Source organism: Sus scrofa, chromosome X (assembly GCF_000003025.6).
Source record: "Sus scrofa isolate TJ Tabasco breed Duroc chromosome X, Sscrofa11.1, whole genome shotgun sequence".
Classification (NCBI taxonomy): domain Eukaryota; kingdom Metazoa; phylum Chordata; class Mammalia; order Artiodactyla; family Suidae; genus Sus; species Sus scrofa.
In genome coordinates this window covers 2836932-2855561 of record NC_010461.5, presented here as the reverse complement: position 1 = coordinate 2855561, position 18630 = coordinate 2836932, and the positions used below count along the sequence as shown (strand labels likewise).

Sequence of the window (18630 nt, the reverse complement as noted above, 5' to 3'; positions counted from 1 at the left end):
CTTTCTTCTGATTTTTTTTTTTTTTGCAAACCTGTGGTTTTTGAATTTTCTCTTTTTTTCCCCCCTTTTATTTTCCTTCTCAATATGACCTCAGGAGCCAACACAAAGAAAAATGCTGATGATATAAGCAGTAACGACCGTGGTGAAGATGAAGGTATTTTTTGGTTTTTGTTTTTTAGCTCGACTTTGATGCATGATTTTCTCTCTCTTTCTCTCTCTCTTTTTTCTTTTTCATTTCAACCTGTTTTTCTTCCCCTTATCTGAAGTGAGTACACCTCTGTGTGCTTCTTTATTTTCTTCTTGGTGGGCAGCCACTGTCATTTTTAATCCCAGGAACCATGTAGAGTTTTGCAAATTGCCTGGGAGACAATGTGTAAAAGCTTCTTAATAGGATGTGAGTATCAAAATGCCATTTACAAGGAAACTCACCATTTTCTTTTTCTTTTTCCTTTTTTTTCCCCCTTTTTTTGGCTTGGTCACAAGAAGAGAAAATGAAATTTTAAAATGTGCATGTATGATTTCTTTGCTTCCTTCCCAAGGTTATTTTGTAATTTAATACTGTATCTCGGAGCTCTGGTCTTCTTAATTTCTCCTGTGAAAGGTGGAAACACTGTTTTTCTTTAAAATCTTTTTCTTTTTTTTCCACACATACTAATTCCAAAATAAGGTTTTCAAAGAACTGTCTCTGGCTCACAGCGAAATGCAGGAAAAAAGTGTCTTAATTAGATTTTGTTGTCTGTTTCAGAACTGCCTCTTAGCAGCATTTACAGAAAAAGAAAAAAAAAAAAAGGCAATAGCAAAGATTTCAGAAAGGTCAAAAAGTTAGATCTACGCATCTTTGTTTTCACACCATGGCTGCTTTAAGAAAGTTTTTCCCCTCAAATATTTAGGTGCTATGGAGGAATTTTTCTTGAATGGTCTCAAATTGTTTGACAGGGAGTCCCCCTTGTGGTGCAGTGGAAATGAATCTGACTAATATCCATGAGGTTGCAGGTTCCATCCCTGGCCTCGCTCAGTGGTTGGGTATCCCAGTTTGCCATGAGCTGTGGTGTAGGTTGCAGACTCGGCTCAGATTCTGCGTTGCTGTGGCTGTGGTGTAGACAGGCAGCTACAGCTCTGATTTAACCCCTAGCCTGGGAACTTCATGTGCTGCAGGTGCAGCCCTTAAAAAAAGAAAAAAAAAAAAAAAGGAAACGAAAGAAAGAAAATCAAATTGTTTGACAGATTGTCCCCCGGAAATAAAGAATGTGGCACCACACCCATTCCCAGTGCTTTGTATCCTCTTCCTTCCCTAGAATACAAGGGTTGGAAACAAAGAAGTCTGGAGTCAGCCTCTGCTGGCTTTGAAGGCTCTGTAGCTGGTCACAAGCTGTCCCCCCCACCTGAGGTTTAAAATGCATGGATCTCCCTTTATTTACCTTCGAAGCAGGAAGGCACCTGCTGGTTTGCAATTTAATTTCAAGTCAAGGGAGTGGTGAGCTCCCTTTGCTGCATAGTGGAACTTCCCTGAAAGTGCCTATTATCACCCTGCTTGCTTTTTGCTGCCCTCTTGAATTTCTTTCACTAAAAACAGTGCTCTAGGAAAAGACGTTTTTGGAGTTCCTGTTCTGGTTCAGCAGACATAATATCCACGAAGATGTGGGTTTGGTACCTGGCCTTGCTCAGTGGGTTAAGGATCCAGCATTGCTGTGGCTGCTGTGTAGGTCACAGATGCGGCTCAGATCCCATGCTGCTGTGGCTGTGGCATAGTAGGCTGGCAGCTGCAGCTCCGATTCAGTCTCTAGTCTGGGAACTTCCATATGTTGCAGGTGCAGCCCTAAAAAGAAGAGAAAAAGAAAAAGACACTGCCAGTATATCTTTCACCCCTTCTGTTCTCTTAACATTGCTGTTAGTTAATTAATTTATTTTTTACTTGCATTCTTAGGGTTCTCCCTCTGATAACCCTGAAACCTCTAAGCAAGTTCTTCCCATGGCCTGAGGGTGTTACATCTGCCTGAGTCCTCACCTGACCTCTCTTTTGTGAGAATCCCAGCACTCCTGCAGTTTAGCTGCATTCCTCCATAACCACCTATGGGTATCATTTGCCCCTTGCTCTGCTCTGTCTTCTCTTTGTGTGCCCGCCCCCCTTAAGGCAGCACCTGTGTCATATACAAGTTCCCAGGCTAGGGGTCGAATCAGAGCTGCAGCTGCCATCCTACACCACAGCCACAGCAACCCTGCCACCTACACCACAGCTCATGGCAGCACTGGATCCTTAACACACTGAGCGAGGCCAGGGATCGAACCTGCAGCCTCATACTCGTCGGGTTCATTACCACGGAGCCACGGCGGGAACTCCCGTATGTCCCCTTCTAATATTAGGATCTGTTTTCACAGTGCTGGCCATGCACCTGTATCATGGTTCATGTGCCCTCTCATTTTCCTCTAATACTGAGAACCTGGGATTATTTTTTTAACTTTGAAAGAATAGGGCATCTGGCTATTTCCTCCACAAGTTTCTGAGAATCTTGTTCTGTCAGTCTCAGAATGACTGTTCACCTGACACCTCTGAGGGCACCCCCTTCCAGCCGCCCCCCCCTTCCCCATAACTCACCTTTTTCCTTTCCCACAGTGGAGTAGCCAGCAGCCAAGAAGGGGAACAGACATAAGGGCTAAAACAGGAAATTGTGATGCAAAAAGAGGGCTACATGATGCCAAATGCCAGACCCCAAGTGCACAGTGATTTATTTAAAATATCCATGTGCCATGTGATGAATGAAAGTTAATAATGATAATAAAAAAGGGGCTTCTGCTTTCTATTTAAAAATTTTTTTTTTTAAGGCTGCACCTGCAGCATATGGAAGTTCTCAGGCTAGGGGTCGAATCAGAGCTGTAGCTGCCGGCCTCCACCACAGCCACAGCAGCCAGAGATCTGAGCCGCATCTGTGATCTACGCCACTGCACTGCACAGAGCAGCATCGGATCTTTAACCCCCTGAGCAAGGCCAGGGATGGAACCTCCATCCTTATGGATACTAGGCAGGTTCTTAACCCCCAGAGCCACAACAGGCACTCTTCTATTTAAATTTTACTTGATAAAATTGTTGGTTTTCTTCTGCTATGGATTAAATACGTGCAGACAGGAGGGCAGCTTGACACTTTTTTCTGTACTTGACTGTGACCCCTGGGTTTCTTGTGCCTTCGGGAAGCTGTACAGTGGTACCCAGGAGCACGTTCTCAGATTGTGATCCTAATTCATTTTATTAGCAGCCTTGGTGGGACATAAGGGTGGTTTATTTCTTGAAAATTCCATTCTGATAGGCCACAAATGTCTCCCTGCACTAGGGGGAAAAAAGTTTTTATATAAGAAAAACATGAAAATCCGTGTACCTGGATTCATTTGGGTTTCTTTGGATAGCGTACCGATATTTAAATGAAACACACACACGTGTAGGTATAGGCATCCCTAAATACTCAGAAATCCTTATAATGGAAGTCACAACATCTTAAACAATTAAATGTGAGGCTGGGGGATGATCAACACCAAATGATGGAATCACAGATTTTCAGAAAGCAGCCTCTACAAAACAGACCTGTAGTCTCCAAATTGGTGTCATGATAGACCATTGCAAAACAGCGTTTTTACATCATTGTCAGATAAAACAATAATTACCAAGTCTGTCGCCCTCATTGGTTGCAAACTGCAATGGGAGTTCGTATTCCCTGTAAAAATATCTAGCATCTCAACAATTTCATCTTGAGGTTAGACTCTTGTGCCATTTTTATTATAGTTGCACACTCTTTTTTTGTCACTTAGGTTGGAATATGACTGCAATCACTAAATTAGAGTGAAGACACTTGCTTGCATGTGTATATATATATATATTTTTTTTTTCATGTTGCTGTTCCTCGGATCATTTCTGACCACTTCTTTGTTTTTTATGTCCTGTGTCCTCTATTGGGAGTTTATGGTTTCGCTAGTACTTTGATGTTCTTATTGCAAAAGTTGAAAATGAATCTATAAAACTCATCTTTGATGAAAGACAGCAGTTAGAGCAAATTTTTTTTATGGCTGCTCCTGCAGCAAATGGGAGCTTCCAGGTCAGGGACTGAATATGAGCTGCAGCTGCAACCTCCACTGTTCCCTCACAGTGGGAACTCCAAACAAATTATAATTTGGAAGTTGATGTCACACTTACTTAGATGATGGAAGGAGATTTTGTGATAGGTATCATGAGCTTCCTCCATTGATGCCACCACCATCTAGGGTTTGAGCATTCCTCGGGAAATAAGTATTTTCATTTAAATCTTTTTTGTTTTTTTAATCTTTTTAGGGCTGCACCTGCAGCATAGGGACGTTCCCAGGCTAGGGGTGGAATCAGAGCTGCAGCTGCTGGTCTATACCACAGCCACAGCAGCATGAGATCCAAGCTGCATCTGCAACCTATGCCACTGCTCACGGCAATGCCGGATCCCTAACCTGCTGAGCGAGGCCAGGGATCGAACCTGCATCCTCATGAATGCTAGTCAGGTTGGTTACTGCACAGCCATGATGAGAACTCCCTCAGCCAAATCCCTTAGTGTTCAGTGTCGTGTCTCCACCCAGAAACACACATATGCATGCACATTCCTTCCAGTATCTGTGTCTCAGCACATCATTTCACTGGGTGGAAAACACAGTCCCATTGACCCCCTTCCTAAAGTCTTCTTATTTCCGAGACGGCCAGGCACTGGAGTCCCATCTCCACTAGGAAAAGTCATCCAGGTCTTTGGCCCTTGAATTAGCGTCGGTGAATCGCTGTAATTTTTTTTTTTTTTATTGTGTTTCCTTCCTTGGCATTTTCCCCAGACATCCACGATCAGAACAGTAAGAAGCCAGTGATGGTGTACATTCACGGCGGCTCCTACATGGAAGGAACAGGGAACATGATTGACGGGAGCATCCTGGCCAGCTACGGCAACGTCATCGTCATCACCATCAACTACCGCCTGGGGATTCTCGGTGAGTGACCCACCTTCTTCCTCACGGCCGGGAGCCCTTGGGGGACCTTCTGCGGTGGCTTTGGTGGGGCTCGTTGATTGGGATTGTGCTTCTCCCATGCCTACCGATTTCTCCTGCCTGCCCGAGTTCTGTTTCTTCCTTAACATTCCCGCCGTGGGACCGGTGCATGGTGTGTTGGTTTGGTGTTCGGTTTGCGCTTTTTCAACCAGGGATTGCATTTCCTGGAGCCCCAGGCCTTCCTCCAACAAAGCCAGCTTCCCGGGCCATCAGGGGAATGTGGGATTTTATCGAAAGCCCTGGTCTTTCGGCGGGCTCGGCTGGCAGAACCCTGCGGAATGAACCCCATTGGTAATATGCGTGATGATGAGTTGCGTGATGGGGGCTCCCCTGGAATCGTGGCTGAAGGCTGTTACAGGTTCACTGTCTTGTGTGGTTTTGCAGGTGTGTTAAAGAGGGAATCCTGTGTTGGAAAATCCTAACGACTTAATTCCTTAAGGGATTTTTTTTCAGGGTTCCTTGTGTCCCGAAAAGGTGCTGTTGCCAGAATTCAGCCTCTGGCTGCTGAAATGCAGAGACAGGGTTTTGGGCAAAGGAGAAAAAAAATAGCTTTATTGCTTTGCCAGGCAAATGACGGTCGTAGCAGGCTCATGCCTTAAAGACTGTGACCCCCCCCCCCATTAAAAAGAATTGCAAGGAGTTTTATAGTAAAAAGTGGAAAAACAGGTTTTCAGAAAGGAATGAGGATTGGGAGAAACATGCATTTTTTTTTTCTTTGGGGGAATCTTAAGTCATCAAAGCTGGAGTCAGGAGATCTTGGTATGAGCATGATGGTGGTTTTCTAGGTTATTGCCTGGAACAACAGCCCTTGAGAAACGGGCCTATTGATCAGAGATGAGAACAAATGAGGAAAGTTCCTGAAAAACATCTCGGGCTCATCATCTTTATGATTTTTGCACCAGCACTTGTGCTCAGGGTGCCTGATCTTTAGCTTATGGGTGATTGTCTTTGGGATGCAATTAAGACTCTAAGCTCTTCAGTGGTGAAGTACACATTTCAAAAAGAAGCATAAGGAATAAAATTTTTCTTTCGGGTGGAAGGCTGGGGGGTTCCATGGCTGTTGCATTTATGTAGAGCTTAACTCTTGCATGAATTTTATCATTTGATGGTTTTTTTTTCCTTTTATGTCAGTTTTATGGTATCCCACGCGAGGACACTGGATAAGTGCATAGAAATTCAAAAGTAGCTGTCTGTGGTTTTGGTGTTAAATTTACTTTCCCTGAAATGGCACTGGGGAAAAAAATATGTGCGTATATATATGGATAATATTTCAAGGCTTGTCTTCTTCTTCGATTTTGCCTGCTGCTGGACAGTTCCCAAGTAATATTCCTAGCCTATGGAATAAATAAGGTCTGTTTTTCAGGGCAAAAATGCTTTGAGATGCTGCCGGAAATTGAGTTTGTTACAATGTGGCTGTGAGGATGAGATCTGTTTGTCACAAGGTGGATACAGTTAAAAAAAAAATTGGCAAAATAAAATGGAGCAATAGTTGTGTCAGAGGGCTGAAAATGTTTGCGCCAAATAAGCACGTATCAATAAGAATTATTTTTTGATTTTTGATTTTAAAAATTTAAAAATGTATTTATTTCTTTTAAAATGATTTTTATTGTTTCCATTATAGCTGGTTTACAGTGTCCCATCCATTTTCTACTGAACAGTAAGGTCACCCAGTCACGCAGACATGTGTACATTCTTTTTTCTCACATTATCGTGCTCCACCCTACGTGACTAGATAGAGTTCCCAGTGCCATACAACAGGATCTCATTGCTTATCCATCCCAAAGACAGTAGTTTGCAAATAATGTTTTGTTTTCAACTTGTTTTAATTTTGTTTGGCGCGTTTTTTTGTTTTGTTTTTTTTTTTTGTTTTGTTTTGTTTTGTTTTGTTTTCATTCCCCTGTGAAAACATTCTAGGTGGGTTGGGGGCTGGGTGGTAGAAATGCATTTATACCTTAGAAGCTCAGAACACCCACAGAGATTTGCAACGTGGACCTGTTTGGAGCATCAATGAAGTACTTGTAATTTCAAGTTTTTCACATGAGCCATCATAAAAAGCCCTCATGTCCTGAGCCCTCCAGATTCCTGATTTTTACTTGTGTTTCTCGTCTCCTTGGTGCTACAAGTGAGATCTGTGTAGCATGATTTCAGTTCATCTTTTCAGAGTGATGATGGTGCCTTTCTGAGTATTTTTCTGAAGCCTCTGGCTCCTTGCTCTGGCTGGTGGTGTTGGAAACAGGAAATGGTATGTCTCGCTTTTTTTTTTTTTTTTTTTTTTTTACAAAAGATCCATTCTAAGGAAGAGGTGGGGAGAGGAAGCCAGGGCCCCAGGGCTTGCTGGGAGCATCCCTTTCAACACGGGCAGTGGGGACACCCCAGCACTACCCTCAGCTCAGGCACCACTCTCTGATTGAAGCAGTGGGTTTGGGACAAGGTCCGGCTCCCATGAAATCACAGAACCAGAATGTTCTCTTCATGCAGGACGTGGTGATGGGACTTCAAAGGTTGGATTTCAAAAGACCTTGCTCCCCCTCCCCCACCCAAGGCGAAAAGGCATTAAACCTTATCTCTTTGGCCCCTTTATGAATCTGGAAAATTACTGTAGGAATGAGACATACCTCATTTGTTTTTATGGGGGAAAAACCTTGCATTGAGAAGTTTTTCTTACTGAAAAATGTTAAATTTACCTTTTGCTGCTCAGAGTTTAAAAAAAAAAAAATCTTGCTAAGATAACAGAGAGCTGTCACAGGCGAGGCCAGGAAATAAAAGGAGCAATTTAGCATCTCCAAGCCAGTCTATTTACATTCTGTGAAGAGCTGAGCACACCACAGATGCCCTTTTATCTGATGGAGTGGCGTGTGCCAACTTGGCTGACTACACAGGGCGATAGGGATTTTTTTTTTTTTCCTGCAATGGGCACATTTTAAATTTGAAATTTTTAGCATGTGGCTTGGTTTCTCTTATTGATTTAAAAAATGCACAACCTGCACATTGAGAGGTACGTTTTATTTGCGGCAAAATGAGGACTGAAGCCCAGAAGACTGCATCTCAGGTATCCCTGAGAAACCTCTCCAAAGCAGTGAGGGAGGAATGAGGAGCAGGGAGCAGGAACAAAAGAAGCCTGGGCTCCCTGCAATCCTTCCTTTGATATGCACCTCCGAGATCAGGCCAGGATCCGGAGTGTGCACAGCCTGCTGGACCCACTGGCTCTCACCCTTGGAGGTGACTCCCTGCTGAGATAACCCTGACATTCTTCATCCTTAGCTACAGACCTGCTGAAATACCACCCAAGGAGGAAAAGGGGCAACATCGGGATATGACACAAGTGAGGGGGAGGTGTATGCAGCACACACGCATTTGACGAAAGTTTGTGGCTGATCTCCTGAAAGTCTCGACCAGTCCCAAGGAGCAGACATCACCATGAAGGATTTTTAGTGGTTTTCGAGATAGGAGGAGATGCAAGAATGGGGCTCATAAAAATCTTCTCCTAAAAATACCTGACACTCTGAAGACCTGTTCTTCCAGGTTTCCCAGAGGGCCTCCCTCCTGATGTTGATCCTGAGCTCTGCTCAGCAGGTGCTGTGGGTCGGCAGCTGCAGTGGCTCATAATTTAATCCATGGAGAGGCTCTCAGCAAGTACCAAAGCTCAGGTCACTCTCTTTACCAGAGACCTCCCATGCGCCGCGCTCCTCCTCAAACGCTCACGTGAACGTCTCCTTTCTGCTCACACACACCACACCCTATCACTCCTGAGGCCATAGTCTCAACCCCTTGGCATCCAGATATTTTAACGGGAGACCCAGTAAAATGGCCCAGCGTGCACGCTGCTGGTGACCGTTCCCGTGGGCAGGTTCCACAGGAATCGATAGGTTTTTGCCGAAATGTGGAAATGGTTGGGTGTGTGTGTGTTTGTTTTCTTCAGAAAGTAAGAAATGCAGAGCATGCTCTCTTTCTGCTAAGGAATGGAAAGGCATGATTTGAGAGGATGACATTTCTTATCCAGAAATGCTGTTTTTCCTGCCCCAAAGAGAGGTTTGGAGAGATACGTGATGGTGAAAAGGAAAGAGGGCTCGTGGACTGTGATGTGGAAGGAACATGGGGTTTGAGGAGATAAAAAGATGAACGTGTCCTTTGCTCTGTGCATGTGTGACCTTGAGAAAGTCAGCTAATATTTTCTGAGTCTCTCCAAAAGGCAGACCCCATTCTTTTCATCGCATGGTTATTGTACATAGGTTGCCCACATTCAGCCTCTGTCCACTGGTGCCAAATACACTGAGTTTGGGGTGAAGGAGAAAAAGATAGCTTTTATTGCTCTCCCAGGCAAAGGGGGCCACTGCAGGCTCATGCCTTCAAGACTGTGCTCCCCTTAGAGAGATGAGGAGGTGGTTTTATAGTTTGGGGAGCGGAAAATTGAACCACAGATAAGGATCAGGGTAGAGCCAAGCTTGCATCGTCTTTCACAGCTGGTTTTTCATGACCCCAGGACTGGCTCAGGGGGTCCTCCTTCTACCTGGAATGAAGCATGCTCCATCAAGGAGTTAGCATCTTTCATTTGCTGGGTTTTTGTTGTTGTTGTTGTTTGCTTTTTAGGGCCACACCCATGGCACATGGAGTCCGGGCTAGGAGTCAAATTGGAGCTGCACCTGCCAGCCGACACCACAGTCACAGCAACTCAGGATCTGAGCCACGTCTGTGACCTACACCACGGTTCATGGCAAACACCAGATCCTTAACTCACTGAGCGAGTCCAGGGGTCAAACCTACAACCGTTCCTAGTCGGATGTGTTTCTGCTGAGCCCCAATGGGAACTCCTGTTGGGGGTTTTAGTTCTGCAGAAGGGCTCAAAGATTTTGTCATGTGTATTCCTTGAGGAGGAAAGCAGGACCTATCCCAAGGCAGCACCATTGCCTCTTGACGGCTCCTGCCTGGTCTCTGTCCCCCCTCCCCTCCCCTCCTGGATTAGCAACTGTTTGAAGCTGCCTTTTGGAACTCGAGGAAGGTCTTAGAGGCTGAAGGAGCCTCTAAAAACAAGAAATGGGGGGACACAGGCTTTGGGGCCCAGGAGCCCCACAGGGCCCTGCTGGGTTACACATACACTATAAACAGGTACATGCAGTTGCATAGCCCAGGACTAGGAATGAGTAAACCCAGTCACATTGTAATTTACTTTGTTATGAATATCCATGAGCATCTTAATAACATCATCGTTGAGACACTGAAAAAATTGCAACTAGCCAAAAATGTAACATCTCTCGAATGCTGCGGAAGCTGACAGCAGTACTCACAGCCTGAACCTACCCAGAACACAGACTGGGATTGAATCCACGTGCGGGGACTGGAACCCAGGCCAAACCCAGACTGGGACTTGAACCCGTGATTTTAAATGAGAATCACTCACCCTGTGTCTGGATGTACTGAAGTTCAGGTTCTTCATGCCCCCAAGCAGAAGGAATTCAGCGAGAGATAAAGGGATAGGCATACATAGATTTATTAGGATAGGATGCTTGTGAGAGATGCAAGCGGGCAGGCACGGAAGCTCTGCCCCAGGAGGATCCGGTGGGCTACAGTTTATCGTCCAGGGGGAGTGGGGGTTGGAACAGCCTGTCTCTTCCTTTCTGGGAGGAATAGCTCCTCCTTTGTCTCCTGTAAGGTGTATTCAAATGAGTATGCAAATGAGCAGAAGAGTGGTCCTCAAATTCCTGCCCTTGTTCTGAATCTGAATGCAGGTCTCCTCCCATCCCCAACCCAGTGATCTGAGGCATGCATGTCTTGTGCTTCCATGAGTCAAGCAAGCCTGCCTTGGGCCGATGGCTTTCTTGAGCAGTTATTAACTTACAGTGATCTCCCAGTGTCCCGTAGATTTCCCTCTCCATCTATGGTCCTTAATCAGGATTTCTACAACTACCTGTGCCAACTCCATCCCTGTCACCACGATCAAATAGAACCACCTTCATTAAACAAAAGTAATGATCAGACTTGTGTAATGTGAGATACACGACCAGATCTTCACATTTGCTTTTCAAACGGTGAATATTTTCTTTCATGGGCACTGCATGACAGAGCCTTGCGAGCTGTTGAGCATATAATTTGTTATCGAAGCTGGACCCTTTAAGAGAATTGTTAATATGCTATTAATAGGAGTTCCTTGCGGTGCAGAGGGTTAAGGATCAGGTGTTGTCACTGCAGTGACTCGCGTTCAATCCCTGGCCCAGGAAATTCCACATGCTGCAGGCAAACAAGCAAATCAACCCACCAACCAAAAGCGATATTCCTGCACTGGAATTGTCTGAGGCAAACTGGAATGTACCATTGTAGCTTCAAAGGAATTATTTATGCCCATATAAAGTTTAAGGAATGAAGTAGTGTTCCATTTACTTTCAGAGGAGATGCATTTTCAAAAGCATATTTCCTATGTCTTCAGCCTTGTCATGAGGAAAGCATGCATAGCCAAACCCTAAGTTATATCAAATCTGCCTCTTTTTTTTCCCCCCTCTTTTTTGATGATTGTTCAAAGACCTTTGACATGGAAATCTTGTTCCTAATGCTTATGGATGGAGCTACTCAGCATTTATTTATGAGTGGATTTGACCTTCATGTTCCTTCATTCATTTGCCTGCCTTGGTGCATCTTGGTTAATTCTGCCTTCATTCACGCGTTTAATTTAGTGGCGCTCACAAGGTCTGACCTTTCTGGTTATGTTATGATTTGATGCCTTCTGCGGGCTTTAGATTCCTTTGTTTCAAAACAGTCCTACCTGCATCAGTAGTATAGTAGTGAGAAAAGCTACCTTCTAAAACAACCATATCTGTATGCTTTAGCACCAAACTCCTGGGGAGCCTGCAGGGTGGACATCGCTGGAGGCTTTTCTCTTAATCCTCGTAAATCCCCTTGGAAGGGTTTGCTTATCTTATTACTTTCGAGGAATCAAAGGCTCAGAGGGGATGAGGTGGACTCACAGTGATCAAGTTTGGAGGGCTTACAGCCAGGATTGGGATTCTGCTCTAACAGCTTGCATCAGGCAAATTGCTTGAGGAACCAGAATGCCATTCTTGATGTCTGTTAGGTTTGCTGAGGGAGGAACGTGCAAGGCCAAGTTGATAAAGAAGTTCATAAAGCAAAAGAGGTTTATTAAGGCATCTGAGGGGGATGGGCTGGGCTCAAGATGCACAGCCTTGACTGTGAGGAGATGCAAGGCTTCTAAAGGATCAGTGGTGGGAGTCTGAGATTGGAGTTCATGATGGGAACTTGGGGCAGGAACAATGAAGTAGGAGGAGGAGAAGGTCAAGGGAGGGCTAGGGGGTCCAGTCCCATGGCAGAGGGCAGTTAATCCTTATAGGTGGTTAGTCTATGCAGTCAGTTGTTTTCCACAGGTCATTGTTTCTTGCTGCCCAACTTGAGCCTCCGCATACCTGGCAAGGGTGTCCACAGCAGGTCTCCAAGTTAATAGCCACATTTGGGGACTGGGGGCCTGTCTCCATCCTCCAGGGGACCCATCAGTATCAGATTCAGCTTCTAAAATTGTACAAAACATTGCTAAGGTTGATGTCAGAGAATGTTTTGCCTGTGTTCTCTTCCAGGAGTTTGATGATGTCTTGTCTTATATGTAAGTCTTTCAGTCATTTTGAGTGTATTTTTGTGCATGGTGTGAGGGTGTGTTCTAGTTTCATTGATTTGGGTGCAGCTGCCCAGGTTTCCCAGTAATGCCTGCTGAGAAGACTTTTTCCCATTTTATGTTCTTCCTACTTTGTCAAAGGTTAATTGACCGTAGACGTCTGGGTTTACTTCTGGGTTCTCTGTTCTGTTCCGTTGGTCCGTATGTGTGTTTTGGTACCAGTACCACACTGTCTTGATGACTGTGGCTTTGTAATATTGCCTGAAGTCTGGGAGAGTTATGCCTCCTGCTTGGTTTTTGTTCCTCAGCATTGCTTTGGCAATTCTGGGTCTTTTGTGGTTCCATATAAATTTTTGGATTGTTTGTTACATCTGGAATCTGATATATGGCACACACGAGCCTTTCCACAGAAAAGAAAATCATGGACTTAGAGAATAGACTTGGGGGAGGGGGAGGCAGTGGGATGGATTGGGAGCTTGGGGTTCATAGAAGCAAACTATTGCTTTTGGAATGGATGAGCAATGAGATCCTGCTGTGTAGCACTGAGAACTATGTCTAGTCCCTTCTGATGGAGCATGATAAGGTGAGAAAAAAAGAGTCTATACATGTATGTGTAACTGGGTCACCATGCTGTACAGTAGAAAAAAAATTGTATTGGGGAGATAACAATTAAAAAATTTAAGAAAAAATAAATAAAATCATACAAAACAGTGTCAGATATGCTTCTGGTTGACTTGGATACAGAATTGCGATCTTGTGCTTATAGTGTTTCCTGATGTTGCTCAAAACAGGTCCTTGATAGCTGACACAATTTCATTAAATCATTATTGCTGGCCCATGATGGTGCATGGTGGTATTGAGAGCAACAGACACCTCTGACTTAAACCCAGCCAGAACCCAGACTGGCACGTGAACCACCTGCTGGGACTCAAATCCAGCCAACAGCCAGACTGGGACTTGAACTCAAGGTTTCTTCAGTTAGAATCACTCACCTGCTCTCTGGACTTACTGACCTTGTGGTTCTTTGTGTTTCGGTGCAGAAAGAATTCAGCAAGAGACAAAGGGATAGGCAAGAAATGGATTTCTTCAGATAGGATGCTTGTGAGAGATGCAGGCAAGCAAGGAGGCTCTGCCCTGAGAATTAGGTGGGCTACATTTTATAATCCAAGGGAAGTGAGAAGGGAAAAGACCCTCCCGATCTTGGAAGTAGAGGTAAGGCTTCCATCACTACCTCCTCCTTCCTATGTGGTAAGAGAGTATTTTACCCTATGAAGTCAAACTAGGACTGTCATGGTACTTATTCAGATCAGCAGAAGGGTGGCCTCACTCAGTGGGTTGAGGATCCGGCATTGCCATGAGCTGTGGTATAGGTCGCAGATGCGGCTTGGATCTGCTGTGGCTGTGGCTATGGCTGTGGCATAGGTAAGCAGCTGCAGCTCTCATTCAACTCCTAGCCTGGGACCTTCCATTCCCCACCCCCCCCAAAAAAAGGCTTTCATCATCTTCATCAACAGCTCTCTGGGCATTTAACATTTCTTTGGAAACCGTGTCCTCTGGTCTTTGTGGTTGCTGCTGTGTTGATAAGAACCAGAACGCTGGACAAAATCGTGGCCAGGTCTTGTCTGCTACGATCATTTACTTGGGTTTTCCTCTTGTGCCTCCTGGTGGCTGAAAATGCTCACTGCATTCATTTGATTGGATTTGCAATGAAGGAAGAGCTTCCCTTGAGGATGCTTGGTATGGAAAGCTCTGTGGTGGGATTGAGCCCCTACTGCCAGATAGACATCTTCTGTGTAAAGGTGGATAAGAACAGCAGGACAAAGAGGGTCCCGTGAGCCATGGAGGAAAGTAAAACTCTGCATCGGAGAAAGACGGTGAGGGAGGTAAAAGGATCTGGGGAGTGACAAGAACATAGAGAAGACTGCGCCCTCCCCCAGCCCAATCTCAAATGCACCCAACTATTAACCAGCCTGTACCATACGATGGAGCATTTTCCTTGATCTCTTTGTGAGCGAGATCAGAATTTCTTAAATGATGTTCGCCTGTTATTTCGACATGCCTCGCCGTTTCTGGACATTCAGACACAATTGATGGAAGAATCTATGCTGTACATACAAACTTTCCTGTTTGTTGATTCCAGAATGTCCTGTTGGCTTGAGTGAATGATCCCATAAGGTAGACATGAAAAAGAAAATGCTTTCTCCTGGACATATTTCCATCCAAATCAGAGCCTCTTAAAATGATCCATTCTAAAAGAAAGAAGCCACTTTCTCTGCTTTGTAGGCATTGTTCATTTTGCTTCTTCCCTACCAAAAGAAGGATTGATCATTTTTCATTGATTGGGATGAAGTGGAGTCTTTTTTAATTTTTTTTAAAAAAATTTTTGGCCAGGCCTGGGCCAGGGATTGCACCTGCACCTCAGCAGCAACTTGAATTCCAGGACAGTGCTGGATCCTTAACCGGCTGGGTTACATGAGAATTCCCTTTTTTATTTTTTATTTTTTGATGTCTGTCTTTACCCGGGGAAAAGAGATGTGAACATCATTCTAAACAAAAGGAAAGGAGTGGTCATGGCTATTTGAGCTCGGGGGAGAAGCCGGAAAGTTCTGAGGAAGAACATTGAATTCTGAGCCCAAATACAGGAGCTCGATGGGAGTGAGCTGGAAATTAAGACTCTGGCCATAATTCCATCAGAGAAAGGGCTTTTCAGCAATGCCTCAAAGATTCGTACCTGCCTTCTCCCTGGGTGCCTTTTTTTTCCTTCCCTGAGTATATTCAAGCAATTTGTCCTTCCAAAGCAGATAATGGAAAACATCGCTAAAAGGCAATCAGAGTGGGAACTTTAAAGACCGCTGAGGCTCAAAAAGGCCAGGATGCTACAAATTGTGGCCTGCAGACCAATTTTCTTCTTCCCCCCACATTCGCCTGCAAGTCTGCATTGCATGTTTTATGACGAGCATGAAATACACATGCATATGTCCCCATCCAGCACCGCAGTGATACCGGTAAGGCACCACGTCTGTTCTTGTATAATTCTCCTAGTTTTTGCCCCATCACACATCAATCAGTCATGGGCTTTATGAAAATAAACACTAGGTGACGTAAAGGTCCAGGTGAACATCTTAGGGATCAAAACGTAACCCGCAAACAGGAGATACACTGTGTATTTAACTACATAAATGTATTTTTCAAATCACCTAACATAGTAACAAATGGATGCGGCGAGTTCCATCTAAGCGGTAGGGCAACTTTTCCTTTTATTTAAAAAACAAAAAAGGTGTTCCCCATTGTGGCTCAGCAGAAAATGAATCTGACTAGCATCCATGAGGACACAGGTTCGATCCCTGGCCTCGCTCGGTGGGTTAAGGATCCAGTGTTGCCGTGAGCTACAGGGTAGGTCGCAGATATGGCTTAGATCTGATGTTGCTGTGGCTGTGATGTAGGCTGGCAGCTGCAGCTCTGATTCAACCTCTAGCCTGGGAACCTCCATATGCTGTGGGTGCAGCCCCCCCCCCAAAAAAAAGCACTATTTCAAAAGAAGTGTGCAATTTCCAGTATAAAAAAATCAGAACACCTTCAGCAGCATACGTGAACTGGGGGCTTCATGCAGACAAGTCATTTGCAAGGCTTTGGATTACCATATTTATTTGAGATTGCGGGCACAGATTCTCACTGTGTTTGGTACAAAGAACAAAATTTGCCATTGGCAGCCACATGGATACAACTAGAGATTCTCATACTAAATGAAGTACTTTATAAAGAGAAAGACAAATACCCTATGATGTCAGGTATATGTGGAATCTATAAATGAACCTGTCTACACAACAGAAACAGACTCACAGACATAGAGAACAGACTTGTGGCTGCAAGGGGGAGGGAGAGGGAGTGGGATGGACAGGGAGTTTGGGATTGGTAGATGCAACCTATGATATATAGAATGGATAAGCCATGAGGTCCTGCTGTACAGCACAGGGAACTCTCTCCAGTCTCTTGGGCTAGAACACGATGGAAGATAATATAAGCAAAGGAATGTGTATGTATGACTGGGTCACTCTGCCGTACAACAGAAATTGAGACAACACTATAAATCAACTATTCTTTAATAAAAGAAATTTTTTAAGATGAATGGATAAGTAAAACATATTACATCCACAGAATGGAATATTTGACCCTAAAAAATAATAAAAGACTGATCTATGAGAAAACTTGGTTGGACCTTGAAAAGTAGGTACAGTGAAAGACATCAGACACGAAAGTCCACATAGTATGTGATTCTGTTTATATGAAACACCCAGAAAAGGCACATCCCTAGGGAAAGGGTAGATGGATGATCCCTTAGGTCTTTGGAGACTTGAAAGAATGAATAGTGGGTTTCTCCTTGGAGTGATGAAAACATGAAAAAACTAGACGGTGTTGGTGGTGCAACTTTGTGAACGCACGAAAGGCCAAGGAACTGGATACTTTCATTGTGCATGCGAGGTATAAACTGTTTTACCTAAGGACACAAGCAATGAAAGATGGGTACAGGGAGAAACCAATGGGTCATTTACAAGAAGATGAAAAAAAGACGAGGACACAGAAATTCCCATTGTGGCCCAGCAGTAACAGACCTAACTATTATCCATGAGGATGCAGGTTTGAGTCCTGGCCCCACTCAGTGGGTTAAGGATCAGGCATTGCTGTGACTGTGGTGTAGGCTGGCAGCTACAGCTCTGATTCCACCCCTAGCCTGGGAACTTCCATATACTGCAGGTACAGCCCTTAAAAAAAAAAAAAAAAAAAAAAAAAAGATAAGGACACAGTAAAGGCCATTAAAAGAATTTAGAGTACCTGAGAAAATACTTATGACATATAAGCAGCCCTTGAGAGAACTGTTTGGATGAACGATGATTAAAATGGAGGAAGTCAGGAGTTCCCTGGTGGCTCAGTGGGTTAAAGACCCAGCATTGTCACTGCTGTGGCACAGGTTCAATCCCTGGCCCCAGAATTCCCACATGCCATGGGCGAGGCCAAAAATATATACATAATAAACATAAGGTAAATAAGTAAAGTGGAGGAAGTTGGTTAACCAGGCATAAATGGGGAAGAAATAGATACCTATAACTAAAAAAGTGAATACCGTGGGGGTCGAGGGGAGAGATCTAAAAATGCATGAGGCCATTTGCACAAGATTCTTCTTTGGAAAGATGTGCCATCTTACGCAATATTTTAACAAAATATTATAGGAAAAGATGGGTGATATTTCTCAATGGTATTATAAGTTTATGTTTAGAAGGAGAAGAGAATGGCAGTGAGGGGGAAAGATTCTTAAAAGTTCCCAAACATATTGAAAGAGGAAGCCTGCTGGGGTGTTCCCCAGATGTTCAAAAAGCAAAAGATGGATTTAAAGAAAAAAAAAAAAAAGGGAAGTCTGGCTGGGATCTGGCATTGATGTAGTTGGCAGGTGCAGCTCCGATTTGAACCCTAGGCTAGGAACTTCCATATGCTGCAGGTGCAGCCCCCAAAAGACAAAAGTAAATAAAAAATAATTTAAACTCCATCTTTATATATATAAATATACATACATACATACATATACACATACATACACACACACCTAACTCTTCCTGTACCTATGTCTCTTTCTATATCTACATATCTATGTATCTCTCCATCTGTCTATCTGTATGCCTACCTACCTACCAACCAGATGGCTAAGAAAAAAGCACAACTAATCTAAGCCATTACTGAAGTTTTTTGTTTTTGTTTTTGTTTTTTTTTTTTTTTTTTTTTTTGCTTTTTAGGACCACAACCTCAGCACATGGAAGTTGGCAGGCTAGGGGTCGAATCGGAGCTGCACCTGCCAGCCTACACTACAGCAACTCAGGATCCGAGCCACGTCTGTGACCTACACCACAGCTCATGGCAATGCCAGATCCTTAACCCACTGAGCAAGGCCAGGGTTCAAACCCGCATCCTCGTGGATACTAGTCGGATTTGTTTCT

General features: G+C 44.2%; 1 protein-coding gene across 1 annotated transcript in view; it reads left to right on the top strand.

Moving 5' to 3' along the window:
- The window catches only part of LOC100624109 (neuroligin-4, X-linked), a 402428-nt gene that overhangs the window by 248263 nt on the left and 135535 nt on the right, over window positions 1–18630 (top strand). Inside the window, 2 exon segments of the mRNA XM_013990859.2 lie at window positions 95–154; window positions 4828–4980. Of these exon segments, the coding sequence (XP_013846313.2) occupies window positions 95–154; window positions 4828–4980 (213 nt within the window).